At 38.3% G+C, this 25,718-nt stretch overlaps 2 protein-coding genes across 4 annotated transcripts in view; one reads left to right on the top strand and one right to left on the bottom strand.

Annotated features, from left to right (window-relative positions):
• ptprq (protein tyrosine phosphatase receptor type Q) overlaps positions 1-15,916 on the top strand; it is a 100,511-nt gene extending 84,595 nt beyond the window's left edge. The window contains exons 40-46 of the mRNA XM_061893772.1: positions 1,957-2,033; positions 2,157-2,291; positions 2,375-2,500; positions 5,357-5,502; positions 8,270-8,405; positions 14,111-14,234; positions 14,323-15,916. Coding sequence (XP_061749756.1) covers positions 1,957-2,033; positions 2,157-2,291; positions 2,375-2,500; positions 5,357-5,502; positions 8,270-8,405; positions 14,111-14,234; positions 14,323-14,360 — 782 coding nt within the window. The 3' untranslated portion in view covers positions 14,361-15,916. The remainder of the gene's footprint in view (positions 1-1,956; positions 2,034-2,156; positions 2,292-2,374; positions 2,501-5,356; positions 5,503-8,269; positions 8,406-14,110; positions 14,235-14,322) is intronic.
• Positions 15,917-16,114: 198 nt separating this feature from the next.
• LOC133549388 (IQ motif and SEC7 domain-containing protein 3-like) overlaps positions 16,115-25,718 on the bottom strand; it is a 147,135-nt gene continuing 137,531 nt past the window's right edge. For 2 of the 3 annotated variants that reach the window (XM_061894752.1, XM_061894753.1), the window contains exon 15: positions 16,115-19,624. In XM_061894752.1, the coding sequence (XP_061750736.1) occupies positions 19,205-19,624 (420 nt within the window). In that variant the 3' untranslated portion in view covers positions 16,115-19,204. The remainder of the gene's footprint in view (positions 19,625-25,718) is intronic. The other variant, XM_061894754.1, reaches the window with a different exon arrangement.

Here is a 25,718-nt window from a genome sequence, read left to right as displayed (position 1 = left end):
TTATCTGGTCCTTACGGGCTACCTGGTGCCCGCGGGCTCCGCGTTGGTGACCCCTGTCCTAAGTTGATTGGCAATATGAACATGGTACCCAATGATTGGATGATTCAACCTAATGAGCACATGGTCAAATCAGCAGACAGCCAAAAGGGACAATGGTTCTGACTTACAGTGAACAACTCATTCCAGGGGTGTCAAATTCATTTTAGCTCAGGGCCCACTGGGAGGAAAATCTTTTCATTCCCAAGTGGGCTGGACTGGTAAACTCATGGCATGAAAACTTAAAAATAAAGACAACTTCAGATTGTTTTCTTTGTTGAAAAATGGAACAAACACATTCTGAAAATGTACAAATTATAATGAGTTTTTTACACTTAATAGTATTTTACCTTCATTTTTCGTTACCTATAAATGAAAAGTGATTATGTTCATCATAATAACAGGTGGAATTGAGTCTGGCAGAGTTTTAAAATGCTCTTACTGGTGTTAATTTTTTATCTATCAGAAGATGAAATTAATAATAATAATATCAATATCAAATTACAGAACTCCTGGGCTCAATCCCAGGCTCGGGATCTTTCTGTGTGGAGTTTGCATGTTCTCCCTGTGAATGCGTGGGTTCCCTCCGGGTACTCCGGCTTCCTCCCACTTCCAAAGACATGCACCTGGGGATAGGTTGATTGGCAACACTAAATTGGCCCTAGTGTGTGAATGTGAGTGTGAATGTTGTCTGTCTATCTGTGTTGGCCCTGCGATGAGGTGGTGACTTATCCAGGGTGCACGCCGCCTTCCGCCCGATTGTAGATGAGATAGGCGCCAGCGCCCCCCGTGACCCTAAAATGGAATAAGCGGTAGGAAATGGATGGATGGAAATTACAGAACATTATTAATGTGATTTACTAATTTTCCTTAACTGATGTGCTAACGTCATTTCGTTTATTCTGTACATATGTAGCATCATCTACAATAAAACTTGTGAATTTGGACTCTTTTCATTAATCACACATGAAAGGAAAATATATTTTCATTGTATTTATGTGCACCCAGAAAATGTGTCCCGAGTTGTAAGTATAAGACGAAATGTACAAATTATCAAAAGTGTTTATGTGGGTGTAAACGTCACAGGTTACATTATCAACAACATCTTTGACAATCAAGGCTTGAACACTGTGTGTGTGTGTGTGTGTGTATGTGTGTGTGTGTGTGTGTGTGTGTGTGTGTGTGTGTGTGTGTGTGTGTGTGTGTGTGTGTGTGTGTGTGTGTGTGTGTGTGTGTGTGTGTGTGTGTGTGAAGTGAATTATATTTATATAGCGCTTTTTCTCTAGTGACTCAAAGCGCTTTACATAGTGAAACCCAATATCTAATTTTTACATTTAAACCAGTGTGGGTGGCACTGGGAGCAGGCGGGTTAAGTGTCTTGCCCAAGGACACAACGGCAGTCACTAGGTTGGCGGAAGCGGGGATCGAACCTGCAACCCTCAAGTTGCTGACACGGCCACTCTACCAACCGAGCTATACCGCTTCCTGTGTGTGTGTGTGTGTGTGTGTGTGTGTGTGTGTGTGTGTGCGTGCGTGCGTGCGTGCGTGCGTGTGTGTGTGTGCGTGTGCGTGTGCGTGTGCGTGTGTGTGTGTGTGCGTGTGACAGCAGAACAGCGCATACAAAGGACAGTTGAACTTGTCGTTGTTGTTCTTGTTTTAGCTTTTTAATACAGTTGATCCATCACCTCTTTGGCATGTTTGTTTGATACACAGTACTGTTTAGCACGTTACATTGTGTTCAAAATAAAGTTTGTAAATCGAAGTTCCACTATATCTATTGCCAGGATCTGCTGTGACGTAATAATCAACTGCAATATATGGTCCTGAATTAATTCATTTCGTTGTCGTTTGAAGTTGCAATGAAAATTCCACACGATATTTCACACCGCGCTCACACTGTACTTTGTCTGTTGTGTCTAGATAACAACAACAGAGTGAAATTGCTGTCAGAACCAGGAACTGCAGGCTCAGACTACATCAACGCCAGCTTTGTCGCAGTGAGTTTAGTTCAAAAATAAAACAAATTTCTTTTTTTTTTGGTCTTGTTCCCATTCTGTCAGTAATGTAGATCAATTTAGATTAAAATGAGCATATGTGTATTTCCATCATGTCCCCCATAGGGCTACCTGTGTCCCAATGAGTTCATCGCAACCCAGGGTCCGCTACCCAACACGGTGGCTGACTTTTGGAAGATGATTTGGGAAACGGGAAGTCACACCATCGCCATGCTTACACAATGTCACGAAAAAGGCAGAGTGGGTCACCGCAGACGTGATCGGTGTTGTGCTTTTGTCTGAGAGACTGTGCAGCAACAAAGTTGTGTGTATGTCCCATCTAGATTCGTTGTCACAAATACTGGCCTGAGGACAACAAACCGATGTCAGTGTTTGGTGACATCCTTGTCTCCAAAGTATCGGAGGAAATCCTTCCTGACTGGACCGTCAGAACCCTGAAAGTAGAAAAGGTAACACTGGCTTCAAAGAAAGCAATTCAATTAAGGTTTCTTATGATTTTCATGAAGTGTGATAAAAAAAAGCAATCCAGGCAAATTACAACCACTTTTGACAGTCGTTGATGCATCGAAGGCACTCAGTAGAACACAAAACACTCTTACTAGTGATGTTGAAATCTTTTGAATGGCTCTTTTAAGTGAACGGTGAGTACCGTTTCCCATTTGTTAGGGAATTTTTTTTATGCACATGCAATTTTTGCGTCGCAATTGTCCACTCTGCACATATGTGTGCCACCGACTGGCAACTGGACTATTCAATGAGTCGCGGTTAAAGGAAATTTAACAGTATTTAGACTAACATTTTTTTTCTCATCAGAACCAGAAGTACTCTATTAATCCCGGAGGGGAAATGAAGATTTACAAACATTACAACAGGGGTCACCAACCTTTTTGAAACCAAGAGCTACTTCTTGGGTGCTGATTAATACGAAGGGCTACCAGTTTGATACGCACTTAAACAAATTGCCGGAAATAGCCAATTTGCTCAATTTACCTTTATCTCTATGTTATTATCAATAATTAATGATATTGATCTTTGTGGAAACACTGATCATCTTAATGATTTCTCACAAAAAATATGTATAGAAACAGATAAATATCAATATGCAACACTTCATTTTTATATTTTCTCTAAGTGCACATTTTTCAAATTGAACATTTTCAAATGATCACTTCTAAGACAGTCTTGTGTCCAATTTTAACTAACTAGCCACTAACATTTTTTAACAAATCATGAATTACTTATCACCATGTTTGTACAAATAATAACTCATGTAAAATACAAAAGTCAACTCTCAAATTTTGAAATAAATCATGTCACACTTTGAACTGGACACCAAATCTGTTATCTGTTTCTTTGTCAGTTAGTGGGAAGCTTGGCATTGCATGCTGTTAACTAGTGTGTTGTACTCTGGTGTGTAACTTGACACTGCAACTCTGAGTGAGTCTTGCAGATGTGCATCAGTGAGGCGTGTTCTGTGTTTGTTCTCGATGAAGTTCATGTCAGAAAAGGCTGTTTCACAAAGATAAGTTGAACCAAACAGGCTTGCAACCTTCATTGCTGATGGTCATACACCACTGTACTTTTCTGTGTCAACAAGGCACCAAAAGTTTGGTGCAGCCTGGTGGGCTTTACATTTTAAATTGTCAGGAAAGAAGAGGAAGGAATTTAAAAGGTAAAAAAGAATATGTGTTTAAAAATCCTAAAATAATTTTAATGTTGTATTTTTTTTATCTAAAATTGTCTTTCTGAAAGTTATAAGAAGCAAAGTAAAACAATAAATGAATTTGTTTAAACAAGTGAAGACTAAGTCTTTAAAATAGTTTCTTGGATTTTCAAATTCTATTTGAGTTTTGTCTCTCTTAGAATTAAAAATGTCGAACAAAGCGAGACCAGCTTGCTAGTAAATAAATACAATTTAAAAAATGGAGGCAGCTCACTAGTAAGTGCTGCTATTTGAGCCATTTTTCCAACAGGCCAGCGGACAACTCATCTGGTCCTGACAGGCTACCTGGTCCCCGCAGGCACCGCGTTGGTGACCCCTGCATTACATTTATTTATTTTTTTCACACATAAAGAAAATACATAAATAAATAAAATAAAAAAATAATATATATATATATATATATTTATATATATATATAATTTTTTTTTGTATTGTTATTATTATTTTTTTTAAATCTTTTTTCCATTATTCTAATGGGTATTACTGTATTTTAAGCGTACACACACCAGTTATGGTAGTTAAATTTTGTATTCACATTTGTATTATGTCCTCATATTATTGTAGTTGTATTTATACTTTTTACTTCTTATATCCCTTAATGCATTTTATTCCTACTTATAATTTGTGTATTTGTTTCTATATAGTAAAGTATACACAGTTTTTTAAGTTCTGTCACTGCCAAAGCATTGCAATATGGCACTGCCTTTTTGAATGTTTACAATAAATGATAAATAAATGATAAATGGGTTGTACTTGTATAGCGCTTTTCTACCTTCAAGGTACTCAAAGCGCTTTGACACTACCACATTCACCCATTCACACACACATTCACACACTGATGGAGGGAGCTGCCATGCAAGGCGCTAACCAACACCCATTAGGAGCAAGGGTGAAGTGTCTTGCTCAGGACACAACGGACGTGACTAGGTTGGTACTAGGTGGGGATTGAACCAGGGACCCTAGGGTTGAGTACGGCTACTCTCCCACTGTTAGAAAAATAAAAATAAAATCCAATATTTCAAAATTATTTTGACTAATATTACAATAACAGTATTGTTTGTGTAAAATTGTATTATTCTGATCTACATCTTATCGTATACCTAATAGTAGTGATTTTTTTCCATGAAAAAAAAAAAAACAATTAAAAAAAGGTAAGTATGGTATAATATCAAGCCAGTCTTTTGAAAGGATCTTTGACAGGGATGGCTCCTCACGAGCCGGCTCCCTTAAAAGAGCCATTAAATCCCATATCTAGCTCATACAATATGAAATCCAGTGCTGTAGTTGGCAGTAATGCGCATTAGGGAATTGATTTTTTTTACAGTAGCTTGACCAATTGGCCCAAATGCAAAAAAAATAAAATAATAACACTAAAACATGAAAACGCATTTCTCCCTTCAATTGCACCTTTAGCCTGATTTGCACCAAAACTGTGCCACTACTTTACAAAATTTTTGTGAAAGTCTTAAATTAACTAAGAAATGTGTTTTTTTTTTTGTATCACATTCTAATTACTCTACATGTTTGGTGAAGCAAAGCTAAAATGTTCCTTATTTGAGATATATTTGTTTTCTCTTTGCAGCACGGCCATTACATTTTGGTCCGCCACTTCAACTACACATCATGGCCCGAGCACGGGGTCCCGGAGTCCTGCAGCACCCTCATCAAGTTTGTCAGAGCGGTCCGAGCACACCGACACAACAACACCACCATAGCGGTCCACTGCAGGTGTTGCAATTTTAAAAACACTGCATTTCAATGTCCTTTTTCCGGGGTGTCCTGATCAGATATTGATATTGAATTGCGGTTTAATATCAGCAAAAAAATACAAAATAATATCAGACTATATTAGCTTGCATGTAAAATTCCCGGTATAGGTGTTCTGATGCTTAGCAATCCTGCAGCATGTTTACCTGTGCAAATTTTCGCAGCCAGTTAAATGTCCTCCAATAAGCACACAAGGTTGGTCTTTGCTTGTATTTTAGTCAAGTCATTTATGTAAGGAAAACATGGTAGGTTATAGACTGCGAGGAGTTAGTGGCAGCTACACAATAGCTAAGCACCCAATAGCACACAAGCTATACATACGTAGTAAGTGTCCTTAAATGAGCAATATTGCAGTCGAAAACCCACATTGTCAATATAAACAATTATCAAATAATTATAGTTAATACATTTTTTTTTTAAGATATTACATTACATATTTGAAAGTATCGAGTAACAAACGTGTTCGGATCACTTTCCATAATTAATTTTTGTGGCCACTAGGTCTTACCACAAAACCGATTACCACTCCACTGAATATTTGATGGTTTCAATAAGTACTTTGTTAACATTGGACCACATCTGGAGGAGAAGATTCCAGATCCTGAGTCAGTTGAGGACTTGAATGACACTATAGACAGAAATCCCCACCTGATGTTCCTCAAAGTTGTGACAAATGAGGAAATTACCAATACTGTGAAAATTTGTAAATCCAACTCATTTGTTATAGAGACAATAAAAAAGGTTATTGAAAAGATTTCAGAAACTTGAACATATCAGCAACCTATCATGTCAAACTCCATCCATCCATCCATTTCAAACTCCCAGATAAAATGAAAATATTAAAAGTTATACCAATTTAAAAAACCGGAGACAAACAGCAGTTTACAAACTACAGAACTGTTTCTACTTCCACAATTTTCTGAAATAATTGAAAATTTGTTTAACAACAGATTGGACAAATTCAGGATTAAAAATGAAAACAACCAATACGGATACAGAGCCAACATCTCAACATTAATGGAATTAATCAAAATAATGGAAGAGACCACCGATGCAATAGATAGAAAATAGTGCACTGTGGAAGTGTTTATGGATTTAACAAAAGCATTTGACACATCCATCCATCCATCCATTTTCTACCGCTTATTTCCTTTCGGGGTCGCGGGGGGCGCTGGCGCCTATCTCAGCTACAATCGGGCGGAAGGCGGGGTACACCCTGGACAAGTCGCCAGCTCATCGCAGGGCCAACACAGATAGACAGACAACAGTCACACTCACATTCACACACTAGGGCCAATTTAGTGTTGCCAATCAACCTATCCCCAGGTGCATGTCTTTGGAAGTGGGAGGAAGCCGGAGTACCCGGAGGGAACCCACGCATTCACGGGGAGAACATGCAAACTCCACACAGAAAGATCCCGAGCCTGGATTTGAACCCAGGACTGCAGGACCTTCGTATTGTGAGGCAGACGCACTAACCCCTCTGCCACCGTGAAGCCCGCATTTGACACAATCATTCATAATATTTAAATAAACAAATTGGAACGGTACGGCAAGAGGGTTGGTGTTGAACTGGGTAAGAAGCTACTTAACCAACAGCAAGCAATACGTGAAGCTAGGCGAACACACTTCTACAGAGCTGAAAATATTTTGTGGTATACCTCAGGGATCAATACTGGGACCAAAATTGTTCAATCTTTAAACATTTGTAATGTTACGAAGGACTTAAAGTTAGTTTTATTTGCAGATGACACAACTGTGTTTTGTTCAGGAGAGAACCCACAGAAGCTATTCCAAATAATAACAAAATAAATGAACAAATTAAAAAGATGGTTTGACAAAATCACCTTTGAATATTAGTAAAACTAAAATAATGATTTTTGGTAACAGTAGAAGAGAAAGTCAAACAAAAATATAAAGAGACGGAATAGACATTAAAAGGGCAAAAGAAAACACATTTTTTGGGTGTAATAATACTCTGCGCCATACTAAAAATGTCAGTGTATGAAATATAGGTCTCAGTGAGACCTACATTGAGGTTTTTGTTTCATGTGTGTATGGCAGTCCTACAGTGAGTTAGAGGCAGTTTTGTCTGAGCAGGAAGCCGCCATTTTGTGACAGCAGTAGCACAACAGCACCAGCGCACCTGTTCTTTGCGGGCTCATAAAATCCAAACCGGGGTAGTAATTAAAATTCTTTCATCAAGTTTTAATCAGATGGGGTTCAATCTCTCTTCTGTGTTTATTTGAAGCCGACACGACAAACGGCCTCAGAGGATATAATGTTTGAAAAAAAGCGACATTTTTTAGCCAACTTTTGTATTGCATTTTTGACCAAATTAAATCATTTGATACCTAAAATTTCAAATTGATCATCAACTTAGTAGCACAATATAAAAAAAACTTTAACCTTCAAAACAAAAATGAATTAAACAAATTGGGCTTATCTTTTTTTTTTATGAATCAAAATGAGGAAGTCAATACTAATGGTTACACGGAGCACCTTTTGTAGTGCACGGATTTTCGAAGTGGGGTTTGAAGCATGATAGAGGCACTACTCCCTGGCATTGCACCGCGACCCCCACTATTTGAGCAGGACAATGAGCTATTTGGAGGCACATTAAGTAAAATACTTGAATAGTGTGTGACCACAGAATAAAGTGTAACATGCATGTGTGTGTGTGTGTGTGTGTGTGTGTGTGTGTGTGTGTGTGTGTGTGTTGCCTCAGTGCCGGTGTGGGCAGAACAGGAGTGTTCATCGCTCTGGACCATCTCATTCAGCACATCAGAGATCACGACTTTGTGGACGTTTACGGTCTGGTGGCTGAGCTGCGCAGCGAGAGGATGTGCATGGTACAGAATCTGGTTAGTCTCCTCTTTTATTCTTGTTGTTAAACGTAAACATCCAGAGAACCAAATGAAAAAAAAAACAATGTGTCATAGAGAATATCTTCTATTGGTCAGCAAATGTCTGAGCAGTTGTCCTACTTTACACTCCCTGCCCTCTTGTGATCCCATTCTCCTTGAAGAATTATTAGAAAAGTCTCTCTCTTACGAAGACTATGTGGCAGTAGATTAAACGTGTATTGCGAGAAGAATTCCCCCCTCTTGACAAAGTACGACATTATCCTAAAATCACCCCGCTCTCTCATTACTTAGGGATCACTTGTGTGTCTGAGTGTGCGTATTTGGTGATTGTTTTGTCATGGCACGTTGCTTTTTTACATCCACTTTTGGAGCCTGCAGTCCCTGCTTTTGGTCCGTACATCCATTAAGGCCATTTTGTAACTCTAGTTACAAGATTTGTCTGTGCAAAGAGAGAAAAATCTGCACTAAACTCCAAACTATAGCCTCAATAACATAGCCTATTTTTCCACAATACACCACAGAGTCATATTGTCTTGATAATTAAACATGATAGTCTGCTCGCATGCTAAGACTAGCACGCTAACTATTTTTTGGTAAATTTTACAAGCACACACCATGGAGTCATATTACCTGGTACTTGACACATGCTAACTGTTAGCATAATAGCATAATAACATTAGCATGCTATGTTTTTTAGCAAATTTTATAATTGTACACCTTAGGGTCATATAATGTAGTAGGTAATATGTTAACATGGTATTTCAGTTCGGCTTCAGCAGGCATACACATCAGGGTCATATAACTTGGTACTTGACACATGCTAATTGTTAGCACACCAACTGTTTTAGCTTATTTTACAAGCATGCATATGGGGGGGTGGGGGGTATATATTTTCAAGTATTTCTTATATGTATATATATATATATATATATATATATATATATATATATATACATATATATATAAACATATATATATATTAGGGGTTTAATTATTTATTTATTTTTTATTTTATTTTTTTATCAATCCAACAAAACAATACACAGCAATACCATAACGATGCAATACAATTCCAAAACCAAACCTGACCCAGCAACACTCAGAACTGCAATAAACAGAGTAATTGAGAGGAGACACAAACACGACACAGAACAAACCAAAAGTAGTGAAACATAAATGATTATCAACAACAGTATCAATATTAATTATAACTTCAGCATAGCAGTGATTAAAAATCCCTCATTGACATTATCATTAGACATTTGTAAAAATAAAAATAAAAAGAACAATAGTGTCACAGCGGCTTACACTTGCATCACATCTCATAAGCTTGACAACACACTGTGTCCAATGTTTTCACAAAGATAAAATAAATCATATTTTTGGTTCGTTTAATAGTTAAAACAAATGTACATTATTGCAATCAGTTGATAAAACATTGTCCTTTACAATTATAAAAGCTTTTTTCTAAAAATCTACTACTCTGCCAGCATGTCAGCAGACTGGGGTAGATCCTGCTGAAATCCTACGTATTGAATGAATACAGAATCGTTTTGAATCGGAAAAATATCGTTTTTGAATCACGAATCGAATTGAATCGAAAAAAATTGATATATTATCGAATCGAGACCCCAAGAATCGATATTGAATCGAATTGTGGGACACCCAAAGATTCACAGCCCTAATAGGCATTTGTATTTACTGAGACTTTCACTTACATTTTTGGGGGTCGTTCTGGGAATTTGTTGTGTGTTTTTTCTTTGTAATCCTGCTAAATAAAACATAGAAATAAACTACCAGCAGCGGTAAAGTTTAGATCCATGAAGGAAAGAAGAAAGTGAATGAATGTTTATAACTGAATACATTTACATATGCATACAAATGTTTCTTCTTTTTATATTATTTATTTTAATGAATTAAGTAACGTTTACGACAACCTTTTTCCAAAACAGAATATAAAATGTGAGATATCACAGGACAATGTATACTTTTATCCTTTGTTTTCAAAACACTTCCAAAAAAGAGGGACACCAAAAATTTACTTTGGGACCCCATTTTTATGACTTGATGGGGTCCATGGGACCTCATTTTGAAAATTCCTATCGCCAAGACTGCTGTCAACAGAGGACAAAAAATGCTTTATTTAAATAAATATATTATTTATAAAGCAAGTTCAAGTATCATTGGCAAATTTTCACCTAGTCCCGGCCTTCGCCTGCTGCCCTCCTTGGCACATATATATACAGTGGGGCAAAAAAGTATTTAGTCAGCCACCGATTGTGCAAGTTCTCCCACTTAAAATGATGACTGAGGTCTGTAATTTTCATCATAGGTACACTTCAACTGTGAGAGACAGAATGTGGAAAAAAAAAATCTAGGAATTCACATTGTAGGAATTTTAAAGAATTTATTTGTAAATTATGGTGGAAAATAAGTATTTGGTCAACCATTCAAAGCTCTCACTGATGGAAAGAGGTTTTGGCTCAAAATCTTACGATACATGGCCCCATTCATTCTTTCCTTAACACGGATCAATCGTCCTGTCCCCTTAGCAGAAAAACAGACCCAAAGCAGGATATTTTCACCTCCATGCTTCACAGTAGGTCTGGTGTTCTTGGGATTTAACTCAGTATTCTTCTTCCTCCAAACACTACAAGTTGAGTTTATACCCAAACGGATACATGGATGATACAGCAGAGGATTGGGAGAATGTCATGTGGTCAGATGAAACCAAAATATAACTTTTTGGTATAAACTCAACTCGTCGTGTTAGGAGGAAGAAGAATACTGAGTTGCATCCCAAGAACACCATAACCAAAACCTCCTTCCATCAGTGAGAGCTTTAAACGGTTGACAAAATACTTATTTTCCACCATAACTTACAAATAAATTCTTTTAAATTCCTACAATGTGAATTCCTGGATTTTTTTTTTCACATTCTGTCTCTCACAGTTGAAGTGTACCTATGATGAAAATTACAGACCTCTGTCATCATTTTAAGTGGGAGAACTTGCACAATCGGTGGCTGACTAAATACTTTTTTGCCCCACTGTACATCAAAAGGAGGTTTTATAACCTGTTTTGAAATATTTGTATCATAAATACAAATACAATACAAATAATACATTTCCAGAATTGGTTTGAATCGAGAATCGGTTGCGAATGGAGTCGTCCCCCCGAAGAATTGGAATGGCATCGATTTGTGAGTTGCCTAAAGATTCACACTTCTAACATTGATGGCCGATGACACGACGCTGTGTTGCGCTTTCAAAATTAAAGTACGTCAGTCAGAGTAGAATAAATCTATCATTTTTGGGCGTCCGTTTTCAATATTGGGGACAGACACGTCCCCTCTCTGTCCCCCCAGTTCTTACGCCTATGATTCCATGACACACACACACACACACACACGTACTGGTTATCATTTGGAATGGGGACCAAGTTTTTGATCATCACTTGTGGGGACCACCCTTCCTACAGGTTGTGGAGGCATACAAAAAAGGAGGTAAAATGGCCACTTCCCAGTATGCTCAAGAACGTCTTTAAATCTCTGTATTGATGAAGTAATGTGCTGATCATTCCTCCTGGGGACCCTGGTGAAAAAGAGTTAATATGGTTCATGGGGACCCAATTTAAATAGTTTTGCATAATTCACACACATTTGTAGGTGATTACTAAGGACCAAAAAGTTCAAATTAAATATGACATGATCCTCAGAATACAGCACTACAGCTGTCCTCTTACAGGAAGTTTCACCACTTAAATGTTAAAGCCAATCCGGCATCTTCTTTGACATTACTGAAAACTGCTATTTTGTGACATTACTAAAAAAAACTACTATTTAGCTGTAATGCAAGTGTCTGCAACTCCAACTACCATATACAGAAGGATGGAAAAATATGAATGTGAATCATAATTTAAGGTAATCATGTTTTATAATCATGCTGTATGAAAATTTCATTGTAAGGAACACTAAACCAGATTTTGTTTAAGGTTTGTTTATGGTTTCCCTTTAGGGGACCTGCATTTTTGTCCCCGTACCGTCACAGGTCCCCTAAAGGTGACTTTGTATACAGAGCGATGTCCCTATTAAAATTATCACAATTTCAGAAGGGTTAAAACCAAAACAAAACAGTTCCCAGTGGCTTGTTTTATTTTTCGAAGTTTTTTTCAAATTTTACCAATCCCGGAATATCCCTAAAAAAAAGCTTTAAAGTGCCTGATTTTCGCTATCCGTGAAGCCCTCCATTTTCCTGTGACGTCATCCATTAATGCCAATACAAACAAATGGTGGATAGCACAGCAAGATATAGCGACATTAGTTCAGATTCAGACTCTGAATTCAGCGGCTTAAGCGATTCAATGGATTACGCATTTATTGAAACGGAGGGTTGGAGTATTGAGGCAGATAGCGAAAATGAAATTGAAGAAGAAACTGAAGCTATTGAGCGAATAGCTATTGACGCTATTCGGCCATGTATGCCTTAGCATCGCCGGTAAAATGTGCAGACCAAACGATCGGAAGTTTCGCATCTTGTGACACTGGATCAAATTAAATCCGTCGATTGGTAAGTGTTTGTTTGGCATTAAATGTGGGTGGAGGGATACGCTGGATGCAAATATAGCTACAAATGTACATAAAGCTAGCCTAAATAGCATGTTAGCATCGATTAGCTGGCAGTCATGCCGCGACCAAATATGTCTGATTGGCACATAAGTCAATAACATCAACAAAACTCACCTTTGTGATTTCGTTGACGTTATCGTTGGAAATGCATCTGCAGGTTATCCTTACATCTCTGTGCCATGTCTGCCTTAGCAGACACTCCGGCACATTCAATGGGGGTCTGGCGGCAGATTTCTTTGACTTTACCGTTGGAAATGCATCTGCTTTGAGTGTCGCAGGATATCCACACAATCTTGCCATCTCTGTAGTACCATAGCTTTTGTCGGTAAAGTGTGCGTAACAAACGACTGACCATTTCGTCGGCTTTCCCCACACCCTCGTATTTTGAACAAATTTCGTCCAATTTCTTGCCACTTTGGCATCTTTGGGCCAGTGGTGCAACTTGAATCCCACCCTGTTAGTGTTGTTACACCCTCCGACAACACAGCGACGAGGCATGATGTCTCCAAGGTTCCAGAAAATAGTCGAAAAAACGGAAAATAACAGAGCTGAGAGGCGGTGTTTGTAATGTGTTTGAGAAAATGGCGGCTTTATTACCTAGGTGACCTCACGTTCTGACGTCATCGCTCTGAGAGCGATAAATAGAAAGGCGTTTAATTCGCCAAAATTCACCAATTTAGAGTTCGGAAATCTGTTAAAAAATATATGGTCTTTTTTCTGCAACATTGAGGTATATATTGATGCTTACATTGGTCTGGTGATAATGTTCCCCTTTAAGCAAGCATCGCCAGAACGAACACACACACACACACACACACGTACACACACACACATTATGTTTCATGCGGAAATAAATAGCAACTAAAGATTCTAGTCTGCTTCCTGGTTGGCCTTTCTGTTATATCATCATAACTTTTGTATCAGCACAGGGAAAATAGAATTTCCCATCACAAATTGGAATTAATGCATTAGAATATGCTCCAATTTTGCCCAGTCAGCATGTACCGCTCGTGTTGATTGCTATTTTCAGAAATGTATGTGTGTGTGTGTGTGTGTGTGTGTGTGTGTGTTTCAGGCCCAGTACATCTTCTTGCACCAGAGCACTTTAGAACTACTGAACAACAAAGGCAACAGTCAGTCCATCTGGTTTGTCAGCTACTCTGCTCTGGAGAAGATGGACTCCCTGGATGCCATGGAAGGTAACACACACACACACACACACACATAAACACACACACACATTTGTCATATAGTCTCCTTGCCGCATGTGCATGCCCTGGTCTTCAGGTGACGTTGAGCTGGAATGGGAAGAGACGACAATGTAGAAGCTTGGCCAGAAGACGTCTGTGTTCATTAGAAGAAGACGAAGTCGTCCTGGGAACATGCGTCTCCTTCAAGGAACGTCTTGTTTTCACGGTGGGCAAGTAGAGAGTGCTCTATCACACTTTTGCACACCGTATTGTCATTATTGTGTTATATACTGAAACTCGTTTGTGTTTTAGTAAGATCATTTATCCAGCCATATTTTTTTCTATGTCTCTGTAACTTCTTCCTGCGCGGAGAAGCCGACATTGTTCCCGTGTTTGCTTTTTTTCTTTTCTCAAGAGTGCTTGGCAATAATAACAGCCGCTTGTATTTATTTTTTTCCTAATTTTTTACACTTGTATAGCCGAATTATAGCAGCGCCCTTGAGAAGTATTAGCAGATGAAGCGGTCGTGACATTTTGATGTCTAATATTATGAAGTGTTTTAGAAGTACACACAGTTATTACACTCAGTAAATATATATTTTTTAGGGGTGTCAGTCTTTTGGCACATAATGATTGGTTCTGATTCCAATTTCTAAGGTGAATATTCAATTCTAAATCATTTCTCCATTCAAACCAATTCTAATTGTGTACTAGTTGGTATAATAAGACATATTAGAAAAGCGATATCTGGTTGCATGGAGATGGCCTAAAATGTATTATTAAAAATATATTTTTTTAAATAAGTAATATTTTTGTTTTTCTTTAAAACAATTTTTGAAAATTAGGATCTTATGTAGAAATGAGATGAATAAGAATCGCCAGACGGCTGCGAATCAATTTTTTTGTACACCCCGGTCATTTTTAAATGAACCCATCAACTTGTAATTTGGGTGTAGACTGTCATCTTTAATTTGAGAGGTGCCATGAAAAATTGTATTTAATATTCAAAAACGGGAGATGTCATTTGTTTCAGGGGCAGAATTAAGTGACAAGTGAATACACAACTCACTATTTAGTCAGCATTTTATTGTATCTTCTCAAGGGACATGTTGATACTTAGATACACTTTAGAAAAGTCAGTGTACAGCTTGTATGGCAGTTAGGGGCGACCTGATTTGATATTGATATCGGTCTGATAGCAATAAAAGTACTGTATTTTTTGGACTTTAAGTGGCAGTTTTTTTCATAGTTTGGCCATGGGTGCGACTTATACTCAGGAGCGACTTATGTGTGAAATTATGATCACATTACGTAAAATATCAAATAATATTATTTAGCTCATTCACGTAAGAGACTAGACGTATACGATTTCATGGGATTTATCAATTGGGAGTGACCCAACCCTACTAGCGAGTAGTAGCAATATTTTGGTCGGACCTTACAGGGTTCACTGCCACATTCGCCACGCCAACTAGTGGCGAGGAGGCTCATAACCTGAATTTGTGACAGTTGGTAACAATTAGCCGAGCCACAACTGGTGTCCCCAAGTACCGATGTATTTTCACCTGTCCTTTCTATCGTATTGTCCCTTGACAAGATGTTCTGTACTAGAAAATGTCCGGAACTTTAAACTATTTTTTTTTTTCATCAAATGTTTGTCATTACGGGATAATAAATGGCATTTTGTCGTAACTTCAAGATTAATGGTGTAAATCTCCGTCTATAAATATGTGCACGCATCATTGCGCGCCGTCACATCCAATATTGCAACCAATGAGTTCACGCGTCCTGCGTGCAGAAAACACACGCACAACTTTTACCCATAAACCTAATCAGACCGCCCACATCCACACCTGATGCAAACCTTTCCATCAAAGCCAACACTGACACACAGAGAGTAAAAACTACTTTATTCTTTCATTCTCTCCAAACAAAACAAAATGGAAACACCCTTCTTTTTTTTCCTCTTCTATAATTCTAGTAATAATCCACGTGTTGATCTTTGAAGAAATCATATGTTTGATTTAGAAATACAGTGAGGCTGCAAATATTCATCATGACGGTGAGGATGCATGAGGCGGGTGCATCTCCATGACAACCGCGCAAGAGGAAGAGGAGGAAGTTAAATGGAAAAAAAGATAGAAAAATGACATCAATGTGCTCCGACGTCAGCGATACAAAGCTGGTGTGTCGCTTGAAACAAACATGCTGGATCAAGTCAGTCGCTTAAAAGACGAAAAGGAGGCAGGGAAAAGAAGACGAGCAGTTTTTAGGATGAATTTCTTACTGCTTTGGCTGCTGTGTGTGTGTGTGTGTGTTGTCCAAAACAGCATAGCCCTTTACACATCTCTTAATAATCCTGTAACAACATGACACGGTACTGTAATGATGATTGTGTTGCCATGGTAACTGCTCCCGAGTCTATAAAAGCCTCCTCCCTGCTGACGCTAACATTTAGAACACCCTCACTGAATATAGCAACTATATCTCCTTTTTTTTTGGCTTCTTTTTTTTTAAACTAGATTGTTCTCTGTACAAACCTGCACGTCGACGCGGGATCACGTTCTCTGAATAGAATCTATGTTATATTTATAACTATGTACAATATATTTTATCCAATATATTCTGCGGTGCAAAAGAGGTTAGCAGACGTGCTCAGTGCACCTCGTATTTGGATGCGCGCCCGCGGAAAAAAGTGAGGACTACTTTCACCCAACACTCTACCCCGACGCTCCTTTTTCCTGATTTCACATTCAGCACAAAAATGCATCGCTGCATTTTTTTTTTGTCATATTTTTCTATGTGCAAGAACGTAAAAGTGCAAGAGGGAGGGGTGGCGAGACCCCGCATACCTCCAATTATTTGTCCTTTCGTTCTACTAAAGCTACGAGTGAGAATTTCCTGGCTGATGAATAAATGTCCGCAATGGGAAGTAAAGAAGTAAATAGTCAAAGTACAGGAGGTCGTTGTTGGCTAATGGAAGCACTTGCTCTTACTTCCTGTGACATAAACAGTGTTAGCATGAAGGATTATGAGGGCCACACTTTTATTTTTATTTTTTTTAGATGGCGTATGTTGAATTACAGGGAAAAAAATGACATTTTTCGAAAAATACGTTGCACGGGGATGTTATGTTAAAGTAATAAAAAAATGCCGTTTTGTGAGGAAAAAAAGTCCTCTTTTTCAGAAAATAAAGTATGTTTTCTACAACTACTATGTTATTTTAACAGGTGTAAAGCGAAGAAAGCGTTATTTATTTTGAGAGAAATTGGTCTAATTTATTGGAAATCGTAAGTAGGGATGTGAAACGTTCACATTTCAACCGAAATGGTACCATGGCTCGGTTGGTAGAGCGGCCGTGCCAGCAACTTGAGGGTTGCAGGTTCGATTCCCGCTTCCGCCATCCTAGTCACTGCCGTTGTGTCCTTGGGCAAGACACTTTACCCAGCTGCTCTCAGTGCCACCCACACTGGTTTGAATGTAACTTAGGTATTGGGTTTCACTATGTAAAGCGCTTTGAGTCACTAGAGAAAAAGCGCTATATAAATATAATTCACAATTCCCGGTACCTGGGTATCGATACTGGTTATTCAAAAGCACCGATTTTTGGTGTGCGACAATGTTAATGGTTTGAGTATACAATTGTACTTTTAAATGTAGTATTTAAAAAGGAGCGTTACAACTGTCATATATATGTTTGTTTTATTACACGTTTAAGTCTCATTTGCAAAGCAGTTGACCTTCCAGGAAATTAGATGGCAGAACTGTATCTTTTTTTCAGGACGTTGTGCCCTACAAAGTGTTTATACTCCAAGTATTGTGCTTAGTACACACCAGCTGTTTGATTGTAACATTCATCTTAGTTGTCGTTTTCATTGCCAAACTTGGAGGTGTTGAAATTGCCTGGTAAAATGGCTAATGTGAAAAGTAGCTTGTCTAAGGAAAAAACACTCTAAATTAGCATCAAGCTAGCGCATTTGGAAAGAGTGAAGCCTTACTTTACATTTGAGCGTTTTTTCTTTTTTTTTTTTGCCAAGTATACTTGTTTTGTTGGTGTTGAAAATTGCAACATTACTTAAAGGGAGTTTGGCTGAGTGCTGCCTGAATGATCCTTTTCTTGAGCCGATCACGTGCAACCAAGGTATGGAAACATAGCACGGTTTGATTTTACGTGAATCGAAACCTTGTAGTATCGACATAAATCGGTCGATGCCTATAAAAGTAGCGAGTTCGGTATCCATCCCCACTTGTAAACGATGTTATGATATTTTATTCTTTTTATTTACAAAATGGTAAAGAAAATGAATGTGTAGCAATACTAGGGCCGTCAAAATAAGGAGTTAACATACTGTATGTAAATATTCATAAAAAGTTATCACATTAATCATGAATGTACGCGGAGTATTCACACAATTTATCGACACTCCTTCTTGGAATTACATTGTCAGTGTGGCCCCGACTCTCCTTCTTGGAATCGACTTTATCTTGACAAGCATGAGACATGAGACCATATGACATCATTCTGTACATGAAGTACTGCCTTTTTTTTTTTTGCCTCGCGGAAAATTCCTTCTCCTAAAATAAGAAAGGACACAGATAGGCATGTCTTTTTTTTTTTCTTCACATTAGCGAGATAAGAAAGAAATGGATTGATTAGTTGTGCTGAGATGTTCGGTTTCATGTGCGAGTGGTTCTCCTGTGGGAGGAAATAAGCGTACGTCCTTCATATTTCTAGTAAACTAATGTGGATCAAAATAGTCTTTTCAAAGAGGGTGAGATGGACTGACATCTTCAGCTACCGGGCGGCGTGTATTGTTTGTGTCTTCTTCTTCTTCCAAAAAAAATGGCGTCCATGTTGACAATGGTGATTGAGCTAGTTGTCTTGTCATGGAGGCATTGTTGCTCTTCTTAGTGCCGGCGACTCCAAAATAGTTTGGAGGATAAGGGCGAGTGGGCACGGGGCGGACCCCTGGGGCGTGTCAGACGATGCTGCGGGAGCCGCTGGAGTTACGGCGGCGAGTGAGCGGCATGGTGTGATGGAGCGGCATGGGCGAGTCAGGCGGGCAGAACTGGTGGGGGTGGTTGTAAGGGGGCGGGGGCGGCGGCAAGGGTGGCTGGGGCCCGTCCCCCTCCCTGACGTGCACGGGGGTGGACATGGCCGACTGGATGAGCTGATGGGCGGCCGGGCCTTGGCTGAGGAAGGCCTCCATGCGGCCCCGCCCGCTCTGGTCCACCACGATCACCTTGACGATCTGCTGGCACTGGATGAGCGTCTCCGGGCGGAGCTCGGCCGCCTGGGAGGAGCCTAGCAGGGCGGGCGGGGCGGTCAGGGCCAGGGGCGGGGCCTCAACGCTGGGCGGGCTCAGTTGGTAGGTCTGCAGCCTGTTGTGAATTGACACCTAGTTTAGGAACAGCCAGAGAACGCACGAGGAGTTACCAGCCTGAACGCAGCCTTACGCAGCCCTCTGGTGCAGTGTCACGCACGGGGGGGCATGCAGGCATGCACGGAGGTGGCGTGCAGTGAGCGCATGCAACACACACATACACACACACACACACACCTTCATCATCAGGTTTTTTTACAACCCTAATTCTGAAAAAGTTTGGATGTTGTGTAAAATGTTCATGAAAAAAGCGTACATTTTAACACGCTCTTTGACAACATGTCAGTAATACTAGTCTGCAGTAACCTTCATAAAAGTGCGTTCAAGAGAACTTCAAAGATTTTAAAGGCCTACTGAAACCCACTACTACCCACCACGCAGTCTGATAGTTTATATATCAATGATGAAATATTAACATTGCAACACATGCCAATACAGCCTTTTTAGTATACTAAATTGCAATTTTAAATTTCCCGGGAGTTTCTTCTTGAAAACGCAGCGTAATGATGACGTGTACACGTGACGTCATGGACTGTTAAGAAATATTAGGGCTGCACACACACACAGCTAAAAGTCGTCTGCTTTAACCGCATAACTACACAGTATTTTGGAGATGTGTTGCTGAATCTTTTGCAATTTGTTCAATTAATATTGGAGAAGTCAAAGTAGAAAGATGGAGTTGGGAAGCTTTAGCTTTTAGCCACACAAACACACGGTGATTCATTGTTTAAAATTCCTAGAGGTGAAACTTTCCTATGGATCAGAGCGCGGTCAAGCGAACATGGATCCCAACCGAATGTCAACCAGCACGTTTCGGTGAGAAAATTGTGGTAAAAAGTCGCTTCTTACCGGATATCAGCTGAGCTTGCGCCGTACTTAAAGCTGCCGTCGACTTCCCTGAGACACTGGTGTCAAGACACCCGTGGACACACCCCTCCGACTATCAGGTACTATTTAACTCACTAAAACACTAGCAACACAATAGAAAGATAAGGGATTTCCCAAAATTATCCTAGTAAATGTGTCTAAAAACATCTGAAGCCGTCCCAATGCAATCGCATTTTTTTTTTTATCTTTTTTTTTTTTTCCTAGTCCGTCGCTATAAATATCTTCAAACACGACTCTTTCATCCTCGCTCAAATTAATGGGGAAATTGTTGTTTTCTCGGTCCGAATAGCTCTTTTTGTTGGAGGCTCCCATTAAAAACAATGTGAATATGTGAGGAGCCATCAACATGTGACGTCATCGTCTACGACTTCCGGTAAAGGCAAGGCTTTTCTTTTAGCACCGAAAGTTGCGAACATTATCGTGGATGTTCTCTACTTAATCCTTTCAGCAAAAATATGGCAATATCGCGAAATGATCAAGTATGACACATAGAATGGACCTGCTATCCCCGTTTAAATAAGAAAATCTCATTTCAGTAGGCCTTTAATACACTCTTTGACAACATGTCACAAATATTAGTCTGCAGTAACCTTCATAAAATTACTTTTAAGACAACTTCAAAGATTTTAATACACTCATTGACAACATGTCACAAATACTAGTCTGTAGTAACCTTCATAAAAGTAATTTCAAGACAACTTAAAAAAGAGTTGAACACGCTCTTTGACATGTCATTGATACAAGTCTGCAGTAACCTTCATAAAAGTACTTTTAAGTCAACTTAAAAAAGATTTTAACACGCTCTTTAACATGTCATTAATACAAGTCTGCAGTAACCTTCATAAATGTACTTTCAAGACAACTTCAACGATTTTAACACGCTCTTTGAAAATATGTCACAATACTAGTCTGCAGTAACCTTCATAAAAGTACTTTCAAGACAACTTAAAAAAGATTGTAACGCGCTCTTTGACATGTCATTAATACAAGTCTGCAGTAACCTTCATAAAAGTACTTTCAAGACAACTTCAAAGATTTTAACATGCTCTTTGACAACATGTCACTAATACTAGTCTGCAGTAACCTTCATAAAAGTGCTTTCAAGACAACTTCAAAGATGCGTTCATCTTTTAGTCGACTAAAATGTTCAGGAATTCAGTCAAATAACTGAATTACATATTTGATGACTAAAACTGAGCTGTCAAAAGGAACACTGACTCACGTGGAGCCTGAATCGGTTGTGTCTTTGATAGAGGACTAACAAATCATTCACTTAATGGTGTAGATGGCTGTATTTGACAAAAAGATGAGGAGAAACTAAGGAAAATGGCAAAAAATTGTCAAGAAGTTCCTCTTTATTCAGTTTTGCGACAAATTTTAGTAGGTTCAAAATGATAAACATAACATGTCATTATTTTATTACTATACTAGTATTATTTAGATAAAATAAATAATAATTTCAACATAGTAATAACATTGTTTCAAAAATAATTATAATGTTTTGTATGGCATCTTGAGACAGTACCCATCAAAAAATATTGCAATAATATTATGTGTGTTACCATGTCAGCCATTTTTTAACCTTTTAGAGAACAGACACCAAACAAATGTTTGAATTTAAGGTGCAGATGGCTGCATTCGTATGTAAATATGAGAATAAATGAGGACAAATTGGGGGAAAAAAAATGTTACAGAAGCACATCTTTATTTTGCACCAAATTTGAATATTATTTGAATATCTGTCCAAATTATGTTCTTAGTACTATTATTTCTTTAGATGAATTCACTATTTCAGCATTTTTCATGGCAACTTGAGAGACAGTGTCCATCAAAATATAGCATTAATATTATTACCATGGCAGACATTTTTAAATCTATTAAAAGACATAAATCCCCTAAGCCAAACTAACACATTGAATTGGGGTGCATGTGTACGTTTCAGAAGAAATTTGGAAAAATGGGAAAAAATACTTGTTACAGAAGTTCACCTTTATTTGGTTTAGCACCAAACTTCAGTATAAAGTAATCATTGTAAAGTATTCACAATGATAAACATAACAAATACAATTTGTCAATATTATTTTTTTATTATCATACTACTATTATTTAACTAGATAAATAACATAATTATTTCAGCACGTTATATTTTTTCACAAATTAATCATTTAAAATATTCCATGGCAACTTGGAGAAGCAGTCTCCATCAAAATATAGCATTAACATAATATTACCATGGCAGCCATTTAAAACCTACTAGAGGACAAACCTCCCCCAAGGTCAAGCTAAAAAATGTTTGAAATTCAGGCTGCATGTGTATGTACATATGAGAAGAAATGAGGGCAAAATAAAATGTTACAAAAGCACACCTTTATCCAGTTTGGCACCAAATCTGAATAGGTCCACCATGGTAAACATAACAAACATACAATTTGTCAACTTTATTTTATCATTCTATCATCAATATTTACTTAGATACATGTATTATTTTAATAAATACACTCATTTTTTTCACAAACTAATCATTCAAAATATTTCATGGCAACTTGAGAAACAGTGTCCATCAAAATGTAGCATCAATATTCTGAAGCTTAATATAGCAGCCATTTTTAAACCTACCATGAAGAGGACAAACCTCCACCAAAGTCAAGCCATCAAATGTTTGAATTTAAGGTGCATTTGCTTGCATGTGCATGTTAATATGAGAAGGAAGAAAAATTGCCCCCAAAAAACGCATCTTTATCCAGTTTTGCACCAAATGTGAATAGGTCCACAATGATAAACATAACAAACATACAATTTTTCAAGATTATTTTAATATTGTATTACTACCTATTTAGATAAATAAATTGTTTCAACACATTCATTAAATGTTTTCACAAATTATTCATTCCAAATATTTCATTGCAACTTGAGAAATATTGTCCTATAGCATTAATATTATGAATGTTACAACAGCAGCCATTTTAAAACCTTTTAGAAGACAAACCTCCGCCAAGGTCAAACTAACAAATGTTTAAATTTAAGGTGCAGATGTCTACATTTGTATGTAAATGAGAAGAAATTAAGACAAAAGGCAAAATAAAAGTTACCTGCGCACCTTTTAGTTTTGCACCGTGTGAATAGCTCCACAGAAATAAACATAACATTAACTTGTAAACATTATTGTAATTATTTTAATAAATTAACCCCGTCGTGTAAATCATCTTTATTTTATATAGAGTCCTGGTCAAAAGTTTACATACATTTGGGAAGAACATAATGCCATGGCTGTCTTGAGTTTCCAATAATTTCTACAACTCTTATTTTTTTGTGATAGAGTGATTGGAGCACATAGTTGTTGGTCACAAAAACATTCATGAAGTTTGGTGGTTTCATTAATTTATTATGGGTCTACTGAAAGTGTGACCAAATCTTCTGGGTCAAAAGTATACATACAGCAATGTTAATAGTTGGTTACATGTTAATTGGCAAGTTTCACTGCAATAAGTCGCTTTTGGTGGCTATTCACAAGCTTCTGGTTGAATTTCTGACCACTCCTCTTGACAAAATTGGTGCAGTTCAGCTAAATGTGTTGGCTTTCTGACACGGACCTGTTTCTTCAGCATTGTCCACATATTTAAGTCAGGACTTTGGGAAGGCCATACTAAAACTTTAATTCTAGCCTGATTTAGCCATTCCTTAACCAATTTTGACGTGTGTTTGGGGTCATTGTCCTGTTGGAACACCCAATTGCGCCCAAGATCCAACCTCCAAGCTGATGATTTTAGGTTGTCCTTAAGAATTTGCAGGTAATCCTCCTTTTTCATCGTCCCATTTAAAACACCATTCCATTGGCAGCAAAACAGGCCCTGAGCATAATACTACCACCACCATGCTTGACGGTAGGATTTGGTGTTTCTGGGGTTAAAGGCCTCACCTTTTCTCCTCCAAACATATTGCTGGGTATTGTGGCCAAACAGCTCAATTTGTGTTTCATCTGACATCACATGGACAGAGATAAGACCTTCTGAAGGAAAGTTCTGTGGTCAGAGAAACACAAATTGAGCTGTTTGGCCACAATACCCAGCAATATGTTTGGAGGAGAAAAGGTGAGGCCATTAATCCCAGGAACACCATCCTACCGTCAAGCATGGTGGTGGTACCGATATGCTCTGGGCCTGTTTTGCTGCCAATGGAACTAGTGCTTTAAATGGGACGATGAAAAAAGAGGATTACCTCCAAATTCTTCAGGACAACCTAAAATCATCAGCCCAGAGGTTGTGTGTTGGGAGCAGTTGGGTGTTCCAACAGGACAATGACCCCAAACATATGTCAAAAGTGGTAAAGGAATGTCCCCTCCCAATATGGTTTTTGTAAAAAAAGCACCACCTGTTTGGCTATACTTGACCTCTTGGAAAAGGTCAATGACTGTATTGAAGAAGGAAAATGCGGTATTGGCATTTTTTTTGGATCTATCCAAGGCCTTTGACACAATAGACTTTGAGATCTTATTGTACAAGCTATATCACTATGGTGTCAGAGGGGTACCTCTCGATTGGTTCCGTTCTTACCTTTATGGAAGGCAACAATGTGTATGCGTCAATGATCACAACTCACCCTGTATGACCATAAATTATGGGGTTCCCCAGGGATCCATCTTGGGGCCTCTCCTTTTTATCCTATACATAAATGATTTCGTAAACTCCTCCGAAACTTTTCATTAAATAATTTTTGCTGATGATACAAATTTGTTTACCTCACACAGGAGCCTACACGATCTACAAGAAACTTTCAATTCAGAGCTTGTGAAAGTGGATTCCTGGTTCAAATGCAATAAGCTCTCACTTATGTTATTCTATTTCGTTCTAATAAAAACCGGACAAATACTGAGCACTGCCATATCAACATCAATGGGCAGGAAATACAGAGAGTATACTCCACAAAATTCCTGGGGGTCATCATTGACGAATACCTCAATTTCAAATGTCACATTAGCCATCTGTTAAACAAATTATCCAAATATGTTGGCCTGGTCTTTCACCTTCATTATCTTCCTCTTTATGCTCTACTTACCTTGTACAAAACTCTCTTTGAACCACATCTAAATTACTGTGATATCATCTGGTTTAACACCTTTCCTACCTACCTTCACAAATTAGAATCCATGCAAAAGAAAATTATACGGGCCCTGTCATGGTCCAAGTTTAATGCCCCCACTCGTCATCTATTTCATAAATATCAT

Source organism: Nerophis ophidion, linkage group LG03 (genome assembly GCF_033978795.1).
Source record: "Nerophis ophidion isolate RoL-2023_Sa linkage group LG03, RoL_Noph_v1.0, whole genome shotgun sequence".
NCBI lineage: Eukaryota > Metazoa > Chordata > Actinopteri > Syngnathiformes > Syngnathidae > Nerophis > Nerophis ophidion.
Note: the sequence above shows the minus strand (reverse complement) of the source record. Positions and strands in the feature narration are given on the sequence as shown.